At 43.6% G+C, this 17,524-nt stretch overlaps 1 protein-coding gene across 6 annotated transcripts in view; it reads left to right on the top strand.

Annotated features, from left to right (window-relative positions):
* Nucleotides 1-17,524, top strand: part of NAV2 (neuron navigator 2) — a 459,088-nt gene that overhangs the window by 365,040 nt on the left and 76,524 nt on the right. For all 6 annotated transcript variants that reach the window (XM_023550786.2, XM_064288347.1, XM_023550784.2 and 3 more), the window contains one exon: nt 12,520-12,658. In XM_023550786.2, coding sequence (XP_023406554.2) covers nt 12,520-12,658 — 139 coding nt within the window. The remainder of the gene's footprint in view (nt 1-12,519; nt 12,659-17,524) is intronic.

Here is a 17,524-nt window from a genome sequence, read left to right as displayed (position 1 = left end):
AGAACTGGAAAGGTGAGCAGGTAAGGCCTGAACACAGCCCTTGGTGGCTCTGCAGTGAATGGAGTCACCTAGAGAGAGACAGGGATGCGGAGGGGCCAGCCCAGGCTGATGCTGATGATGGTCTGGGCCTCCTGGAAGTAGACTGTGTCTTTGGGGTTTGGGAAGGGCTAGAATCCGTTGTTTTCTGAAGACTGCTTTTCAAATCCATGCTTATAGTCCATCATTTCTGCCAACCAGCTGTGCTTTATTAGTGAGCAGAGAAGAATGAGTATGTATCCAAAATCTGATACATTTTTTTTACAACATCATTTAACATGTCTTTCTTTGAATAAACAACATTAGCTCATAGAGAGCCCATTTGAAAAGCATAGTGACCCTCCAGAGCCTTCAATAACTTCTCGGAGCCATTCACTGAAAGCCAGGATTCCTCAGGCCCAGGCGTGTAGTAAATCCTAGTGGAAAAATCTGTTTAATCATCCTCTAACATTGGGATTCTGTTTTGCTTTTTTGCTTCATAGGAGATGAAGTTATAAATATAGTATCACATTAATTCAGCACCATTACAGATTCCTGCTGAGTCTAGACAACCAACCCACCACCCAGAACAGCTTGATATTAAAAATTTGTCCAAATTAGAAATGGTTTCTCAAAAAAATAAATAAATAAGGTCCTGCTAAAGGCAGGTTTACCCTCTCAGTTCTATGGAATGCCTGCTCCTGACAACAGTGAGGCAATGCAGGAAGTGTGAGAAGCTGAAATAATTTATGATCCTTTCACCTGTGTTTTTCATCGCAGATAGCTTGTATTCGGGCTGTTAAAATTGCGCTTTAAGCCCTCTGAGTGGCATTTGAATTCCTGACACAGTGATGTCAGCATCTCTTGTAAATCTGAAACTGGATCTTCTAGTTTTATGGGCCCTTCCATTTTTGAATGGATTTGCTGGTCACTTTTGGAGAGCCTTTCCCCTCCGCATGTGTATGTCTGTGAGCAATAGTACACACACACTTGAGGCTTTGAGAACAGAGGAGTCATTGCCTTGGTTCTGGTTAAAATGCTATCTTGGCCAAGGTGGTGTCTTTTCTTGACACATTTGGCTGCCAGTCTGCATATGCAAGTTCTTTTGTGATTAGCAGATAAAGATTTCAGAGCTGATCTGTATGTACTGTCCTTCTGATAAGCTAGAAGATGGCATGAGTCATTAGACTCTGGTTTGAATCCCACCCCTTCCAATGAGCTCTGGGCCCTAAGCCTCCATTTTATCCAGTGGAAAATGGGAGTGGAATAATATATGTAACGTGCCTACTACATACAGTGCTGGGCATTTGATAAACACTGTCAATGACGGCTGTCAATAACTAGTAAGATCCCATCTATCTTTGTTATCTAGTGCTTCTATAACAGAAATACCACTAGTGGAAGTCTTCAACAAACAGACGTTTATTCTCTCACAGTCTAGTAGGCTAGAAGTCCAAATTCAGGGCGCCAGCTTCAGGGGAAGGCTTTCTCTCTGTCGAGTCTGGGAGAAAGTCCTTGTCATTGAGCTTCTCTGTGCAGGAACCTCAGGTCCAAAGGACATGCTGTGTTCCTGGCATTGCTTTCTTGGTGAAATGAGGTCTTCCTATCTCTCTGCTCACGTCTCTCTTTTATATATCAAAAGCGATTGGCTCAAGACACAGCCCCGTCTTATAGATTGAGTCCTGCCTCATCAACATTACTGCCGCTAATCCCATCTCGTCAACATCATAGAGGTAGGATTTACAACACACAGGAAAGTCACATCAGATGACAAAATGGTGGACAATCACACAATACTGAGAATCATGGCCTAGCCAAATGGATACACATGTTTTTGGGGGGACACAATTCAATCCATAACACCATCCTATCCCTTTGTGTATAAATAGCCTGATGTAATACACATTCTCTACTGTGAACTGAGTTGTATTGTGAACTGGATCACAATGCCTCTGTACCAGTTTTTGCAAACTCAAATTGCAGAGGCCAAGCAGGTAGCATATATAAGTAAAAAGGCCTAGGTGGGGAGAACACACCTCTGTCTAAAAAGGGAGTTATTACCTGGTGGCACAACAGGTAAAGCACTGGACTGTTAACCAAAAGGTCAGCGGTTTAAACCCAGCAGCAGGTCTGTGGAAGGAAAGACCTGGAGATCTTCTTCAGTAAAGATTACAGCCTGTGAAACCCTATGGGGCCATTCTACTCTGTCCTCTAGGGTCACTATAAGTTGGAATCGTCCCCATGGCAACAAAGAACAGTTTCCTCACACTCTTCAAGTGGCCAGCGGGGTAGACTTAACCAGCCTAAGGAGCAAAATCTTTTTAAGCACTTAAGTGACTCGTGTGTATCAAATAAAGTTACCAATGTCATAAATTATCTTAAGCATTTCAATTCTTTTTATAGTCTTAATCAAATTCTTAATTTTTAAAAAATGTTATTGTGTTTTAGGTGAAAGTTTATAGCGTAAATTAGTTTCTTATTCAAAAATTTATACACAAGATTGTTTTGTCACATTGGTTGCAGTCCACCCCCTTCCCCTTTCCACTCTGGGTTCCCAGTGTCCATTCATCCAGGTTTCCTGTCCCTTCCTGGCTTCCCTGCTTTGCTTTTGGCACAAATGTTGCCCATTTGGTTTTGTATACTTGATTGAACTAAGAAGCACGTTCCTCACGTGTGTTATTGTTTGTTTTATAGGCCTGTCTAATCTTTGGCTCAAAGGTGGACATGGGGAGTGGTTTCAGTTCTGAGTTAGCAAAGACAATTCTTAAATTTTTTATAATAAAATTCTCAAGTGATAAATCAATACTGATTACGTATTGATGAAATCACAGGGCAGTTTTGTCCAGTTCTCAAATATGCCATAACCTGTTGCCATTGAATCAGTTCCAACTTATAGCGACCCTGTTGGACAGAGTAGAACTGCCCCATAGGATTTCCAACTTCACAGGATTCAAACTTCTGACTTTTTGGTTAGCAGCCAAGCTCTTAACTACTGTGCCACCAGAGTTCCCAAATATGCCTATATTCTATTAGATGTTATAAGTGCACAGAGATTATCCCGGTGATCATAAAGCTTCAATTCTATACTTACGTTAATATTACGTTTTACTTCAGCATCTCATCTCTTTAAACCTTTCTCAGCTTTGAAATTAATTTACTTCCAACTAAAGGTAGTAGGTTTATCATCTCAGATGAGCTAGGACTGTCATGTTTTTTTCAGTCAGATTTAATCTCAGGATGTAGGAATTGGTCCAACCGTATTTCAGAGCAGTTGTCCAGAGCCACAGTTGAATATAGTGTAGTTCTTTCTGCTCTGCCTTTGAGCCTCTTAGCTGGAATTTACTTACACTACACAGTAAACACAAACCCCCTGGATTTCTTTCAAGTTTAAATCTTAATCAGTTTTTGTAACCACTTTCAACATTTATCAATGGATGTTTGTCCCCCATCCCAGGTTGTACCTAATTTCCTTTGCCACTTGATTGAATTCAACTAATATCCTTACTGCCCGAATGAATTCTGCATTCTTGCCACATTTTTGGTCTCTCGGCCACATGTCTGGAGTCATTTTACAAACAAATTGGAATTCCCTATTAGTTGTTGTTGTTGTTGTTGTTAGGTGCCAACGAGTAGTTTCCTACTTATAGCGACCCTGTGTACAACAGAACGAAACATTGTCTAGTCCTGCATCATCCTCACAGTGCTTGCTATGCCTGAGCCCATTGTTGCAAGCACTGTGTCAGTCCATCTTGTTGAGGGTCTTCCTCTCTTTCGGTGGCCGTCTACCAAGCATGATGTCCTTCTCTAGGGACCGGTGCCTCTTGATAACATGTCCAAAACACGTGAGACAAAGTTGCTTCTAAGGAGTATCCTGGCTGTACTTGTTTCAAGACATATTTGTTGGTTCTTCTGGCAGTCCATGGTATATTTAGTATTCTTCACCAACCCCGTAATTCAAAGGCATCAATTCTTTTTAGGTCTTTATTCGCTGTCCAGCTTTCACATGCATATGAGGAGATTGAATGTACCATAGCTTGGGTCAGGTACACCTTAGTCCTCAAAGTGACATCTTGTTTTTTAACACTCTAAAGAGGTCTTTTGCACAGATTTGCCCAATGCAATACATTGTTTGATAGTTAACACACATATATCAAGTGATAAAAACCTAAACAAACTAGTTTTGAGCAAAAGAAGGGAATTTATTAGTTCTCCTAGTTGGGTCTCCGTGGGGTGCTTCTGGTTTTAGGTCTGGCTGGACAGAGGAGCTCACGTGATATCAGTGTTGGCTTCACTCTCAGGCAGCTGAGAATGAAGCAGCGACTGGCTGCTCCCAGCTCATTGGCATTTGTCCCAGAGCTTTGTTTCATTCTCCACAACATCTCTTGAGTGGTCATTTAAGTTAGGGGAGTGCTATCTTAGGCAGAGTTAAAGAGTTCGTTGCGGGACTTCACAACTTTTAAGATGCTTACAGAGAGAGGCAGAGGCCCTCTCACTGCCCACACCATTTCCACACCCTTTCGAGGGATCCCTGGCAGAGATGATACCTCAGATCCATTCTTTGTAGCTCCAGACTGCAATACAGATAAATTCTGGCAAACTGGCTTCAAGTATTATGCACCCTTTCCTGAACCTAGACTCATAGTGACCCTATAAGACAGAGTAGAACTGCTCCATCGAGTTTCCAAGGAGTAGCTGGTGAATTCAAACTGCTGACCTTTTGGATAACAGCTGTAGCACTTAACCACTACGCCACCAGGGTTTCCTGAATCTAGACAGAGACCCCAAACTCAGTAGATTTAGGTTTAAATTTCAACTCTGCAACTTACTCATTCTGTGACGTTAGGCAAATAACTTAACCTCTCTGAGCCTCAGTTTTTTTTTTTCTCTGTAAAGCTGGGGGTAATGATGAGGGGATAAGATTGGAAAGATTAAGAGATCACCTGCTGACACAGAGTAGGTGATCAAAGATCACAACTGCTAACATTTGTTGAATGCTTCTTACAGACACTGTGTCTACAGCGTTATGTAATTCCTTCGTTCAACAAAACGAGGACTTGGTATGTGCCAATTATCTTGCTTCAATTAGGGATACTTAGCCCTATTTTGGAGTCCTGGGTGGCACAAACGGTTAAGTGCTGTACTACTAGCCAAAATGTGGGCGGTTTGAACCCACCCAGAGGAACCCAGGGAGGCAAGCCTGGAAATCTGCTTCCGAAAGGTCACAGCCTTGAAAACCCTATGGAGCTGTTCTGCTCTGTACACATGGGGTTGCCATGAGTGAGAAGACTCAGCAGCAACTAACAACAGCAACAAGAGGCGAATCAAAGAGGGAACATATTCCACATTCCTTTGTTAGAGCAACGTTATCACAGAGCATCTACTAAAACTAGTTTTCCTTGGGACTTGTTGACCTAATCTTGGTAGCTCATGATCATTTATAGCCTGAATTTTGGGGAAGGAATGACTTGGAACTCATAATGATTTTGTCTAGATAGACTTGCCAGTTTCCCAGAAGACCCATAAGTGAAGGAGATATGGCTAGTTTCCCAAGTATGGGGACAGCTTCTTACACACAGACAGCTTGGAGGGAGGACTTGGAGATAGCTCTTGCTCAGCTTGGGCTTTTATTAGTCTCACTGCCCCTTAATCCTCTTTGTTAGTTTTCCCCACTCCTGCCCTTCAGAGAGTTAGATCACTGTGGCTTCCTCCTTTCTGGTCTGGCTCTATTACAAGGCCTTACTATAAATTCAGAGTAAGCCCCATGATGCACTGGGCACTGAGGTAGGAAGAATTTTGTGCACTTTAGTGCCATGGGCCCTTCTGGAATAATACGCTGGTGCTGAAAGGCCAACAGGGGAAGAACGAGTATTATTTCAAAGTAAAAAAAACATAGAGCTTAGATTCGTGGGCATCTGTTACTTTCCTTTTTCCTCCCCACCAGCCTCACTCTCCTCTGAGTCCCCTTTCTTCTTCATTGGATTATAAGAAATATTAGATACATTTAAATTCTTAGCCCCAAAGAACAGATGCCATTAAAGGACTCATGGAATTTTCTCTTAACCATGAGAACAAATTTGAGTCCTCTTACATCTATCTGTATTGCCATGATTTCCCCTGCAGAGCCTTATATGGTTGCTAGCCTGGGTATTATCATCCACCTTACCCGTAAGGAAATGGAGGCACAGAAGTTGTGACTTGTCAGAATCAAGTGGGGAGGGAGCTGGGCCTAGAATCCACTGCTGGTGGTGAGTTTACATCAGAAACTGGGTGGCTTTCCTTGCCTCTCCTCACCTGAGTTCACTGTCAGGAGGTGATAATGAGCAGACCCTGTCCCAGGAGGCCTTGTTGCAGCATCACCTGAAGGGAGTGTAGTGGGAAGAGGTAGGCTTTGGGGTCAGGTATCCTTGAACTTCCAGCTCTGCCATGCTGCATATTGACATTGGACAACACTTCTCTTGTCCCTAGTTCCCTCATTATAAAACAAGTATAGTAGCAATCTGTGGGAGTGAATATGAGCATTGGTGATAATGTGTGCAGACGTAATTGACATGTAGTAAGTGTTCAGCAGTAGCCATTGTTGTTGTGAAAGGCAGCTTGATGTAGACTAGAAGGAGCACGTGCTTTGAAATGAGACAATTCTGCATTGTAAACCCAATTCCAATATTGACTGAATGACATTGGACAAATTACTTATTCTTTCGGCCTTAATTTCTCTATCTATAAAGTGGGGAGGATAGTACCTACCTTGCAGGGATGCTATGAGGAGTGGAGATAATAAAATATTTAAAGTACCTGTAGCAGTGCCTGACTCTAAGTATTAATCATTATCAAAAAGCAGGTCCCTACATGTATTTGGAAGATAGGTCAAACCTTTATATAGGAAATAACTAGAAAACTATTTCATGAGGTTATGTAGGAATTCAGAATAAAGGAAGCATAGAGGGTGCTGGAGTATTTGGAGAAGGCTTTAAAGGGAGACTTGATCACGTGAGCAAAGCTTTCTAAGGTCATGGAGCCAAGGCACCCTCTGGACGTTGTGAATTCACCTACATTAAGCCCGTCTTTGAGCCCTCCCTCTTCCTGCCCTTATCCTCCTTTACCTGGGAAACACCTTCACACATTTCCCTAGCATTTGTGTGGGACCCTCCAGGTTTGGCTTTAGGAAGCCAAATGGGAGTGTTGAAGGCAAGGATGATAAAAACAGGTTTTCAGTAAGCCTTTGTCTTCCTGCCCAGTCAGCAAGGCTCAGGATATTAGGGGCAGGCATTTTATAAGCTGGTGGAAAGAATGAGAAGCTGTTTTGGTTGGGTTTGAGGGGTGGTAGGGGCCTTTGGGCTTTTGAAATCTCAGTGGCCCGACGTTTCTTAGACCTTTTAGTGAGATACCCTGTGGAGGCTTGAGTGGTAAAGTAAGCTGGTTAAGCCCACGCTTTGGTATCAGGCGACCTCAGTGTAGATCCTGGCCCTGCCACTGCTTTGTGACCTCTAACTGGGTGCCTGGTCACCCCAAGCCTGTACTTCTTCCTGGGGAGGTGGGCCAAGACATCTTCTGATGTGTACTGAGGACTGACATAATGGAAAGCGGTCCAGCAGAGGATGACTGTGAGTCACACTGCCTACGTCCAGACACTGCTCCGCCTCTTACCAGCTGACCTTGTGAAAGGCAGCTGATTTCTCTGAACCTTGGTTTCTCTTGCGCAATAGAAAAACTGGATCAAACTAGAGCAGTCTTAACTTCCATGGTGGAAACTTACTTTATATCCTACTCTACTTCCCACTTTCATGAATTTAAATCAGCAAGTGTTTATTGAACACCTGCTACCTGCCTGCCACCCCACAAACAAACAAACAAGACAAAGTAAGAGGATGCAGAGTGAAAAGAGGCTGAGGGGTAGTGTGGTGGGTGGGCATCCCTATAGAGTGTCCAGGGGAGGCCTTTCTTTCTTTCTTTTTTTATTGTACTTTAGATGAAGGTTTACAGAACAAACTAGCTTCTCATTTAACAGTACCCATATTGTTTTATGACATTGGTTAACAACCCCATGACATGTCAACACTTTCCCTTCTAAACCCTGGCTTCTCCATTACCAGCTTTCCTGTTCCCTCCTGCCTTCTAGTCCTTGCCCCTGGGCTGGTGTGCCCCTTTAGTGTCATTTTGTCTAATGGGCCTGTCCAATCTTTAGCTGAAGGGTAAACCTCAGAAGTGACTTCATTACTGAGCTGAAAGGGTGTCCAGGGGCCATACTTACAGGGTTTCTCCAGTCTCTGTCGGGCTAGCAAGTCTGGTCTTTCTTTTTGAGTTAGAATTTCGTTCTACATTTTTCTCCAGTTCCATCCAGGACCCTCTATTGTGATCCCTGTCAGAGCAGTGATTAGTGGTAGCCAGGCACTTATTATTGTGTGGGGCTCAGTTCGGTGGAGGCCCTGGTGGCTGTGGTCCATAAATCCTTTGGACTAACCTTTCCTTTGTGTCTTTAGTTTTCTTCATTCTTCCTTGTTCCTGAAGCGGCGATACCAGTAGAATATCCTAGGTAGCTGCTCACGGGCTTTTAAGACCCCAGATGCTATTCACCAAAGTAGAACATCGAACATTTTCTTTATAAACTATGTTATGCTAATTGAGCTAGATGTTCCCCAAGACTATGGTCCCCATAGCCCTCAGCCTGGCAATTTGGTCTCTCAGAGACTTTGGATGTGTCTGTGGAGCTTCCATGACCTTGCCTTGTACAAGTTGTTCTGGCTTCCCCAGTATTGTGTATTGTCTTACCAGGAAGGCCTTTCTGAGGAGGTGACACTTCACCTGAGATCTGAAAGATGAGGAGGAGGCAGGGACAACAAATGCAAAGCCCTGAAGACAAGAAAGCTCTTGGCTTAGAAGGAACAGAAGGCCCATGTGACCAGAGCCCAGTGAGCAGTGGAGGGTACAGGACAGAACTGGAGAGGGAGGCCAACCAGAGGGACTTGTGAGTCAGTGTAAGGAGTTGGGATTTTAAGTACCTGAGGAGCCTTTCAGGTTATTAATACCAGGAGAGTGACATGATCTTATTTATGTTTGAGAAAGATCATTCTGGCTGTAGTGGGGAACATGGATTGTTAGAGAGCAGAAATGGATAATGGAGACCCCTGGCCTATTTGCAGGAACCCAGGGAGAGTGGATAGCGACTGGAACTGGAGCAGGGCAGTAAAAGCAGAGAGATAACAGATTTGGGTATATTTTGCAAGTAGTGGTGATAGGAGCAGGCGATGGATTAAATGTGGTGGTGGTGAGAGAGATGTGGGAGACAATAAGGAGAAAAGACTCAAGAATCAGTGCTAGATCAGTGACTTGAGCAGCGGGGGTGGGGGTGGGGGTATGTGTGATCTCATTGGATCTGAGGGTTGCGAAAAGAAGAACTCTTAGATAGATCCTGGGGTGTTAATAGAGTTGGCAGGTTTCTGTTGACATCTGCAGCTTTCCTTCCTTCCCCTGGCATTCCATTCCATGAGTGGCGTTCAGAGAGTTCACACAGCAGCTTCTCTTCCCATTCTGACGCCCAGGGCCCTGCTTTTGAATCTTTCTCTGGCCCACTTTCAGCTATAGGCTCTAAACCCGCTGCTACTCTGTAGCCAACCCTGGAAGTGGCAATGGACTTTTTTTTTTCTTCTTGTGCTTTAAGTGAAAGTTCACAAATCAAGTCAGTATCTCATAGAAAAATTTATATACACCTTGCTATATACTCCTAGTTGCTCTCCCCCTAATGAGATAGCACACTCTATTTTCATGTCCATTCAGCCAGCTTCTGACCCCCTCTGCCCTCTCATCTCCTCTCCAGACAGGAGCTGCCCACCTAGCCTCAGGAGTCTACTTGATCCAAGAAGCTCACTCTTCACCAGTATCACTTTCTATCCCATAATCCAGTCCAATCCCTGTCTGAGAGTTGGCTTTCGGAATGGTTCCTGTCTTGGGCTAACAGAAGGTCTGAGGACCATGACCTCTGGGGTCCTTCTAGTCTCAGTCAGACCATTAAGTCTGGTCTTTTTACGAGAATTTGAGGTCTGCATCCCACTGCTCTCCTGCTCCTCAGGGGTTCTCTGTTGTGTTCCCTGTCAGGGGCAGTCATCGGTTGTAGCCAGGCACCATCTAGCTCTTCTGATCTCAGGCTGATGTAGTCTCTGGTCTATATGGCCCTTTCTGTCTCTTGGGCTCATAATTACCTTTGTGTCTTTGGTGTTCTTCATTCTCCTTTGGTCTAGGTGGGTTGAGACAAATTGATGCATCTTAGATGGCTGCTTGCTAGCGTTTAAGACCCCGGACGCCACTCTTCAAAGTGGGATGCAGAATGTTTTCTTAATAGATTTTATTATGCCGGTTGACTTAGGTGTCCCCTGAAACCATGGTCCCTAAACCCCTGCCCCTTCTACACTGGCCTTTGAAGTGTTCAGTTTATTCAGGAAACTTCTTTGCTTTTTGTGCTGACCTCTCCTGTATTGTGTGTTGTCTTTGCCTTCACCTAAAATAGTTCTTATCTACAATCTAATTAATGAAAACCCCTCTCCCTCCTTCCCTCCCCGCTCTCATAACCGTCAAAGAATATTTTCTTCTCTGTTTCAACTATTTTTCGAGTTCTTATAATAGTGGTCTCATACAATATTCGTCCTTTTGCAGCTGACTAATTTCACTCAGCATAATGCCTTCCAGATTCCAGCATGTTATGAAATGTTTCACGGATTCATCAGGGTTCTTTATCGATGCATAGTATTCCATTGTGTGAATATACCATAATTTATTTATTGATTCATCTGTTGATGGGCATCTTGGTTGCTTCCATCTTTTTGCTATTGTAAACAGTGCTACAGTGAACATGGATGTGCATAAATCTGTTCGTGTAAAGGCTCTTATTTCTCTAGGATATATTCCAAGGAGTGGGATTGCTGGAGCCTATGGTAGTTCTATTTCTAGCTTTTTAAGGAAGCGCCAAATCGATTTCCAAAGTGGCTGTAACATTTTACATTCCCACCAGCAGTGTATAAGTTTTCCAATCCCTCCAACATTTATTATTTTGTGTTTTTGGATTAATGCCAGCCTTGTTGGGGTAAAATGGAATCTTACTGTAGTCTTGATTTGCGTTTCTCTAATGGCTGATGACCCTGAGCATATCCTCATGTATCTGTTAGCTACCTGAATGTCTTCTTCAGTGAAGTGCCTGTTCATATCCTTTGTCCATTTTTTAATTGGGTTATTTGTCTTTTTGTAGTTGAGTTTTTGCAGTATCATGTAGATTTTAGAGATCAGACACTGATGGGAAATGTCATAGCTAAAAACTTTTTCCCGGTCTGTAGGTAAGCTTTTTAACTCTTTTGGTGAAGTCTTTGGATGAACATAGGTGTTTGATTTTTCAGGAGCTCCCAGTTATCTAGTTTCTCTTCTGCATTTTTAGTAATGTTTTGTATACTGTTTATGCCATGTATTAGGGCTCCTAGTATTGTCCCTATTTTTTCTTCTATGATCTTTATCGTTTTAGATTTTATATTTAGGTCTTCGATCCATTTTGAGTTCATTTTTGTGCATGGTGTGAAGTATGGGTCTTGCTTCATTTTTTTTACAGATGGATATCCAGTTATGCCAGCACCATTTGTTAAACAGACTATCTTTTCCCCATTTAACTGACTTTGGGCCTTTGTCACATATCAGCTGCTCATACGTGGATGGATTTATGTCTGGATTCTCAATTCTGTTCCCTTGGTCTTTTATCTGTTGTTGTACCAGTAACAGGCTGTTTTGACTCCTGTGGCAATATAATAGGTTCTAAAATCAGGTAGAGTGAGGCCTCCTACTTTGTTCTTCTTTTTCAGTAATGCTTTACTTATCCAGGGCCTTGTTCCCTTCCATATGAAGTTGGTGATTTGTTTCTCCATCTCATTAAAAAATGTTGTTGGAACTTGGATTGGAATTGCATTGTATCTATAGATCTCTTTTGGTAGAACAGACATTTTTACAATGTTAGACTTTCTCTTTTAAGTCTTCCTATCCATGAGCCAGGTATGTTTTTCCACTTATGTAGGTCTTTCTTGGTTTCTTGCAGTAGTGTCTTGTAGTTTTCTTTGTATAGGTCTTTTACATTTCTGGTACGATTGGTTCCTAAGTAGTTTATCTTCTTGGGGGCTACTGTAAATAGTATTGATTGGTGATTTCCTCTTTGACGTTCTTTTTGTTGGTGTAGAGGAATCCCAATGGACTTTTATATAGTTCCTGAGATGAAGCTGAGGATGAGGTGGGAAGTGGATCATGTCTTTACTCACCTCTGTTTGCTCAGGGAAGGTAGGTATCAGCCACTGTTCCCAGCTGCTGATCCCAAAGAGCAAAAATGGGTAGTATCCTGGAAGGTGAGTCACGTCATAGGCAAAAGAGCTTTGTCTGGGGTTTCATGAGAGGGGCCTTTAGGGGACAACGCTCATCTGTCTGCTTTGTCAGACTGAGCTGGAGCAGCGTGCGATTTTGGTGCTCAGGATGTGTTTGTCTTGGCAGCTGGGATGACAGCAGCTCTGTTAGCAGCGGGATCAGCGACACCATAGACAACCTTAGCACTGATGACATCAACACCAGCTCCTCCATCAGTTCCTATGCCAACACACCTGCTTCATCACGCAAAAACCTGGATGTGCAGGTAAGAAACATGGGACACCCCTCCCCCAGGCAGGGAGTCTTGGGCTTATGGGATGAGAGGGACATTTGGGGTGAACAGAATACCCATATTAATGAGATGAGGCCCAACTTTCTGCTGTCTGTGCTTACAGTTCCCCGATTCTGGCCTCTACCCTCCAAGGAAAGAGGGCAGGCATTGGAATTGGGAGTTGGGAGGTCTCACCACTCACTGCTGTGGTCTTGGTAAATTGTTTTTCCTTCCTGGGCCTCCGTTTTGTAATCTGTTTGATTTAGAGTGAGGTGTTGGCTCGATGGGCAGTTTTTAGCTAGATGGTATGTCTCCTCCTTGCCACACTGCGAATCTTGGCCACAGCCACTGATGTCCATGGGAACAAGAGTGATGGGGCGGGACCAAAGGTTGAGAACCCTGGGCTGGATGACCAGAGGCTGGGAGCTGCCAGTCTGTGGGTCCCATCCCCCTGCCGGTGTGTTTTATTTGCCTCACTGTATTACTCTTTTTGTAAACTGAATTCCTTGTCAAAATTTTTAAAACTGGGTTATTTCACATGAAAATGTGTTTCTGGTTTCTCTTGAAAATCAGAAGATCTTGCTTCCTTGAGGCAACATTCTCCACATGGCAACAACCAGCTGGTGTCAAAGCACCTGCACTCTTTCGATGGGTCACACACGCCCCAATGTGCTCCACTACTCAGCCAGCTACATACTTTAAAATACCTGACCCTGGGGCGCCTGAGTTTTCAATCCCTGCTTTAAACTCTCAGATTTGATGATTCAAATACAGTGCTACCTGATATCTCCTGATGTTTCATGTGTGCATGTTTACTTGCCCTCATAGTGTTCCTCTGTGACTGGAAGGGGTTGGTTTTAGAAGCCTGTTTTACTGGTGGGAAAGTAAGGTACCATCCTCACTACAAGGAGCCCTGGTGGCACAACAGTTAAGTGCTTGGCTGCTAACTGAAAGGTTGGTGGTTCAAACCCACCCAGCAGCTCCACTGGAGAAAGACCTGGTGATCTGCCCTCTTAAAGATTACAGCCTAGAAAATACTATGGGGCAGTTGTACCCTGTCACATAGGGTCTCTGTGAGTTGAAATCCCCTCAGCCGCACCTAACAACAACAACATCCTCACTGCTAGTCCCCAGCTTGTGACTGACTGGCCCATTTCACTCACTAGGGCAGGAGCACTGGCCAGCCAGGGTGGCAGTTGATGCTGGCCTATGTGGGCTGGAATCTTTTTCATGATTGGTCCCTCCCACCGATGGGGACACTGAGTTGGACAGTCTCCCAGAGGGACCTCAGGGAGGGCAGAACTATCTAACAGTGCCCCTCACTTGCACCCTCTTCCTTTCCCAGCTGCTTTTCACTCTGTACAAATAGGAGTTGCTTTGGATATCTCTTTGCTTCTAAAGATATTTTTTCTTCAAGGATAGGACTAAATAAAGGATGTGTCAGAGTGTGGGAGTAATTCTGCCCCATGGAAATGTGAACATTGACTGCCTGATAAAATATATTAGGTATTGCCTCTGGGATTGCCTGTTCCTTCTTGAGTTTTCGTTTTTGCTAGAGTTTCTAATTACTGCTGGGGGCGAGGGTATGGTGTGGTGGTGGTTAAAAAAAAAAAAACTGAGCAAGTAAATGGAAAGGGGCATGGGGCTTTGAGGGATCTGGTAATGTTCTGTATCTTTATATGCATGGTAGTTGATGTGGGTATACTAATTTCATAGAATGTATTAAAAAAATTTTTTTATTCAAGCTGTATACTTCAGATTTGTGTACTTTATTATATGAACGTTATACCGCAATAAAAAAATCTATTAAAAAAAACTAAGCCGCACTGCCTGAGCAGTATTTAATCAGTGATTAGACAAGTCGGAAGCCCCCAGCCAAGCTAGTAGGCTGCTACCACCTACTATCTGTCAGATGTCACAATGTCCACCAACTGTAATTATTTTTCTGAGACTCACTGTAATTTCAGGGAAACAGTACAACCAGTTTCCAGACCGTCCTTAGATACTGAGGAGAGGGCCAAGGAATTAACCACCTGGACCTCTATAATCAGGAGACAGGCAGGAATTGGAGGACTAGAGAGAGAGTGTGTGAGTGAGAGAGAGACTGAGAGTTCAGTGAACCGGTGAGGTTTCTCTTGTTTATTTACAAGGCAGCATCAGGCTTGCCCCAGTAAAACATGGTATTAGAAGAATTTCCTTGTCTTTGTTCCCTTCCCTTTCCACAAAGTCAGAGTAGGACTCTGTATTCCATATTCACACACATTTAGAATTTACAAATGATTTCCTATTTGATGTACTTCAATTTGGTTAATGCCATGGCCCCATTCCTCTTTGATTAAATCTTTGCTTTCATCTTATGAATGGTGTCACAAACCTGCCTTTTGATCAAGATCAGAAGTTAATTTCAGGGGAGGTAAAGTGTTTAATATTCATTAGGTTGTTTTTCCTAAAAAATCACCTGAGTTTAAAATATTAGAATTAAATACTAAGAAAGTAGCTCTTGGAACAAAATAAATGCAGATTGGGGCCAATGGTAACTAAGATTTCCCTCAGGATGATTTCCTTAAATGGATCTTTAGTGACATCCCTTTGTTCCTGTCCAGAGGGCATCTCAAAATATTTGAATCAGCATAGTTTGCAGCCTCCCGCCCTCCCTCCCCCATATCACTCTGAGGCATGCTAAGGGCCATTACTCCTTTCTGAGCCACATTAGGCAATAGGAAGATATGCGCTGCCATCCTTTTCCAAGAGCTGCTCCTTCTGTACGCGGCTCATTCGAGTTCCTATCACAGACTGGTTTACGCAGGACGAATGGACAGCGAACACTCTGCCAGGCAAGGCATGGAGAGGCAGGAAAAGGTGGCTCAGCATGTCCATTGGGAAGGCAGGCTGAGGACAGGTTGCCTGACTACGTTTTCATATTTGAAAACCCTCTAAGGAACAGCTAAAAGGAAGTGTGTTTAAGGAACAAGGAAGTTATTGCCTGGAAAACCTAAGGAACAGCCTCATTTTGCTGACAAAGAGGAAGAGGCGGAAACTGGAAGGAGCGATCATTGAAGATGGAAGTCTCTTTTGTGTGTGAGTGATTCTGTTTTCCTCAAGGACATTGGGGAGCACTGAAGGGACCCTCAACAGGGCAGGTGACACATGCCAGATACCCAGCCATGGGCCTCCGTGCTTACTCCGCTCCTCAGTGTACTGTGGAAAGAACCCCCTGCTTGAGGTCTGAGAGCCTTTTGAGCGACTCTTTCCAGAAGAGCTAGTGAGTGTGGAGAAGGTGTGGACTTCGAAGTCAGGGGTCTTGGGTTGAGCTCTTCACTATACCACATCTTTGTATAAAGCTAATCAACCTCTCTGAACCATTGTCTCCTTATCCATAAAACAGGGGCAATTAGACCTATCTTGAAGGGTGAGTGTGAAAGCAAACATGTTTCTCTCAGTGCCTGATAACTTGGTGGTTGCTCAGAAGTTACCTTCTTTCTTTCTCAAGCTACCTTTTTTTCTTTCTCAATTTCCTTTGGATTACCTGTCTCTCTGCCTCCCTTCTCCTCTATTCATGTCAGTAACTGAAAGTTGAGTGTAGTTGTAACCTATCTTATTTGCATTTTCAAAGCAGTTGATCTAATATTTTGCAGCATTTTATATTTAGGACAGTGTGTTGATGGTAGAAGGCTTTAAAAAACACACATCTCTCCCCCGTATATTTATTTATGCATTTGTGTCACTGGCTGTTCAATATTTCTCTCTGTTCTGTGGAAGATTCTATTCCAGGTGCTGAGGGACAAAGAAGCATCTGTCAAGATTCCTTTAATTTTCACTGCCCATAAAATTTTTAATAAAATGCACAGGGGAAAAAGATAATACCATATCAGGTTTTTTTTTGCTACTGAAGGAAATAAAATCCTGAATTTTGTGGGAAACATCCCTGCCCCGTGTGGCCCTGAGCAAGCCTGGGGTTCTCAGGCTTTCTTTGCCTGTGCTGCCTCTAGATGTAGGTGTGGATGTGGGGATGAGGTTTCTCTGTAGCTGGGGTGAGGCACCCCTTTCCTTGCCCACTGTGTTCTGCCTCTGACTTAGGGCAAGCTACTTTTCCTGTTTAGACCTGCATTTTTTTTTTTTTTTTAATAATTTTTATTGTGCTTTAAGTGAAAGTTTACAAATCAAGTCAGTTTCTCACATATAAACTTATATACACCTTACTGCATGCTCCCATTTACTCTCCCCCTAATGAGTCAGCCCGCTCCCTCCTTCCAGTCTCTCCTTTCGTGACCATTTTGCCAGTTTCTAACCCCCTCTACCCTCCCATCTCCCCTCTAGACAGGAGATGCCAACACAGTCTCAAGTGTCCACCTGATACAAGTAGCTCACTCCTCATCAGCATCTCTGTCCAACCCATTGTCCAGTCCAATCCATGTCTGATGAGTTGTCTTCGGGAATGGTTCCTGTCCTGGGCCAACAGAAGGTTTGGGGACCATGACCGCCGGGATTCTTCTAGTCCAGTCAGACCATTAAGTCTGGTCTTTTTATGAGAATTTGGGGTCTGCATCCCACTGTTCTCCTGCTCCCTCAGGGGTTCTTTGTTGTGCTCCCTGTCAGGGCAGTCATCGGTTGTGGCCAGGCACCATCTAGTTCTTCTGGTCTCAGGATGATGTAAGTCTCTAATTCATGTGGCCCTTTCTGTCTCTTGGGCTCTTAATTATCTTGTGACCTTGGTGTTCTTCATTGTCCTTTGATCCAGGTGGGTTGAGACCAATTGATGCATCTTAGATGGCCGCTTGTTAGCATTTAAGACCCCAGACACCATACTTCAAAGTGGGATGGAGAATGTCTTCTTAATAGAATTTATTTTGCCAATTGACT

Source organism: Loxodonta africana, chromosome 7, assembly GCF_030014295.1.
Source record: "Loxodonta africana isolate mLoxAfr1 chromosome 7, mLoxAfr1.hap2, whole genome shotgun sequence".
NCBI lineage: Eukaryota > Metazoa > Chordata > Mammalia > Proboscidea > Elephantidae > Loxodonta > Loxodonta africana.
This window is presented reverse-complemented; position numbering and strand designations above follow the sequence as displayed.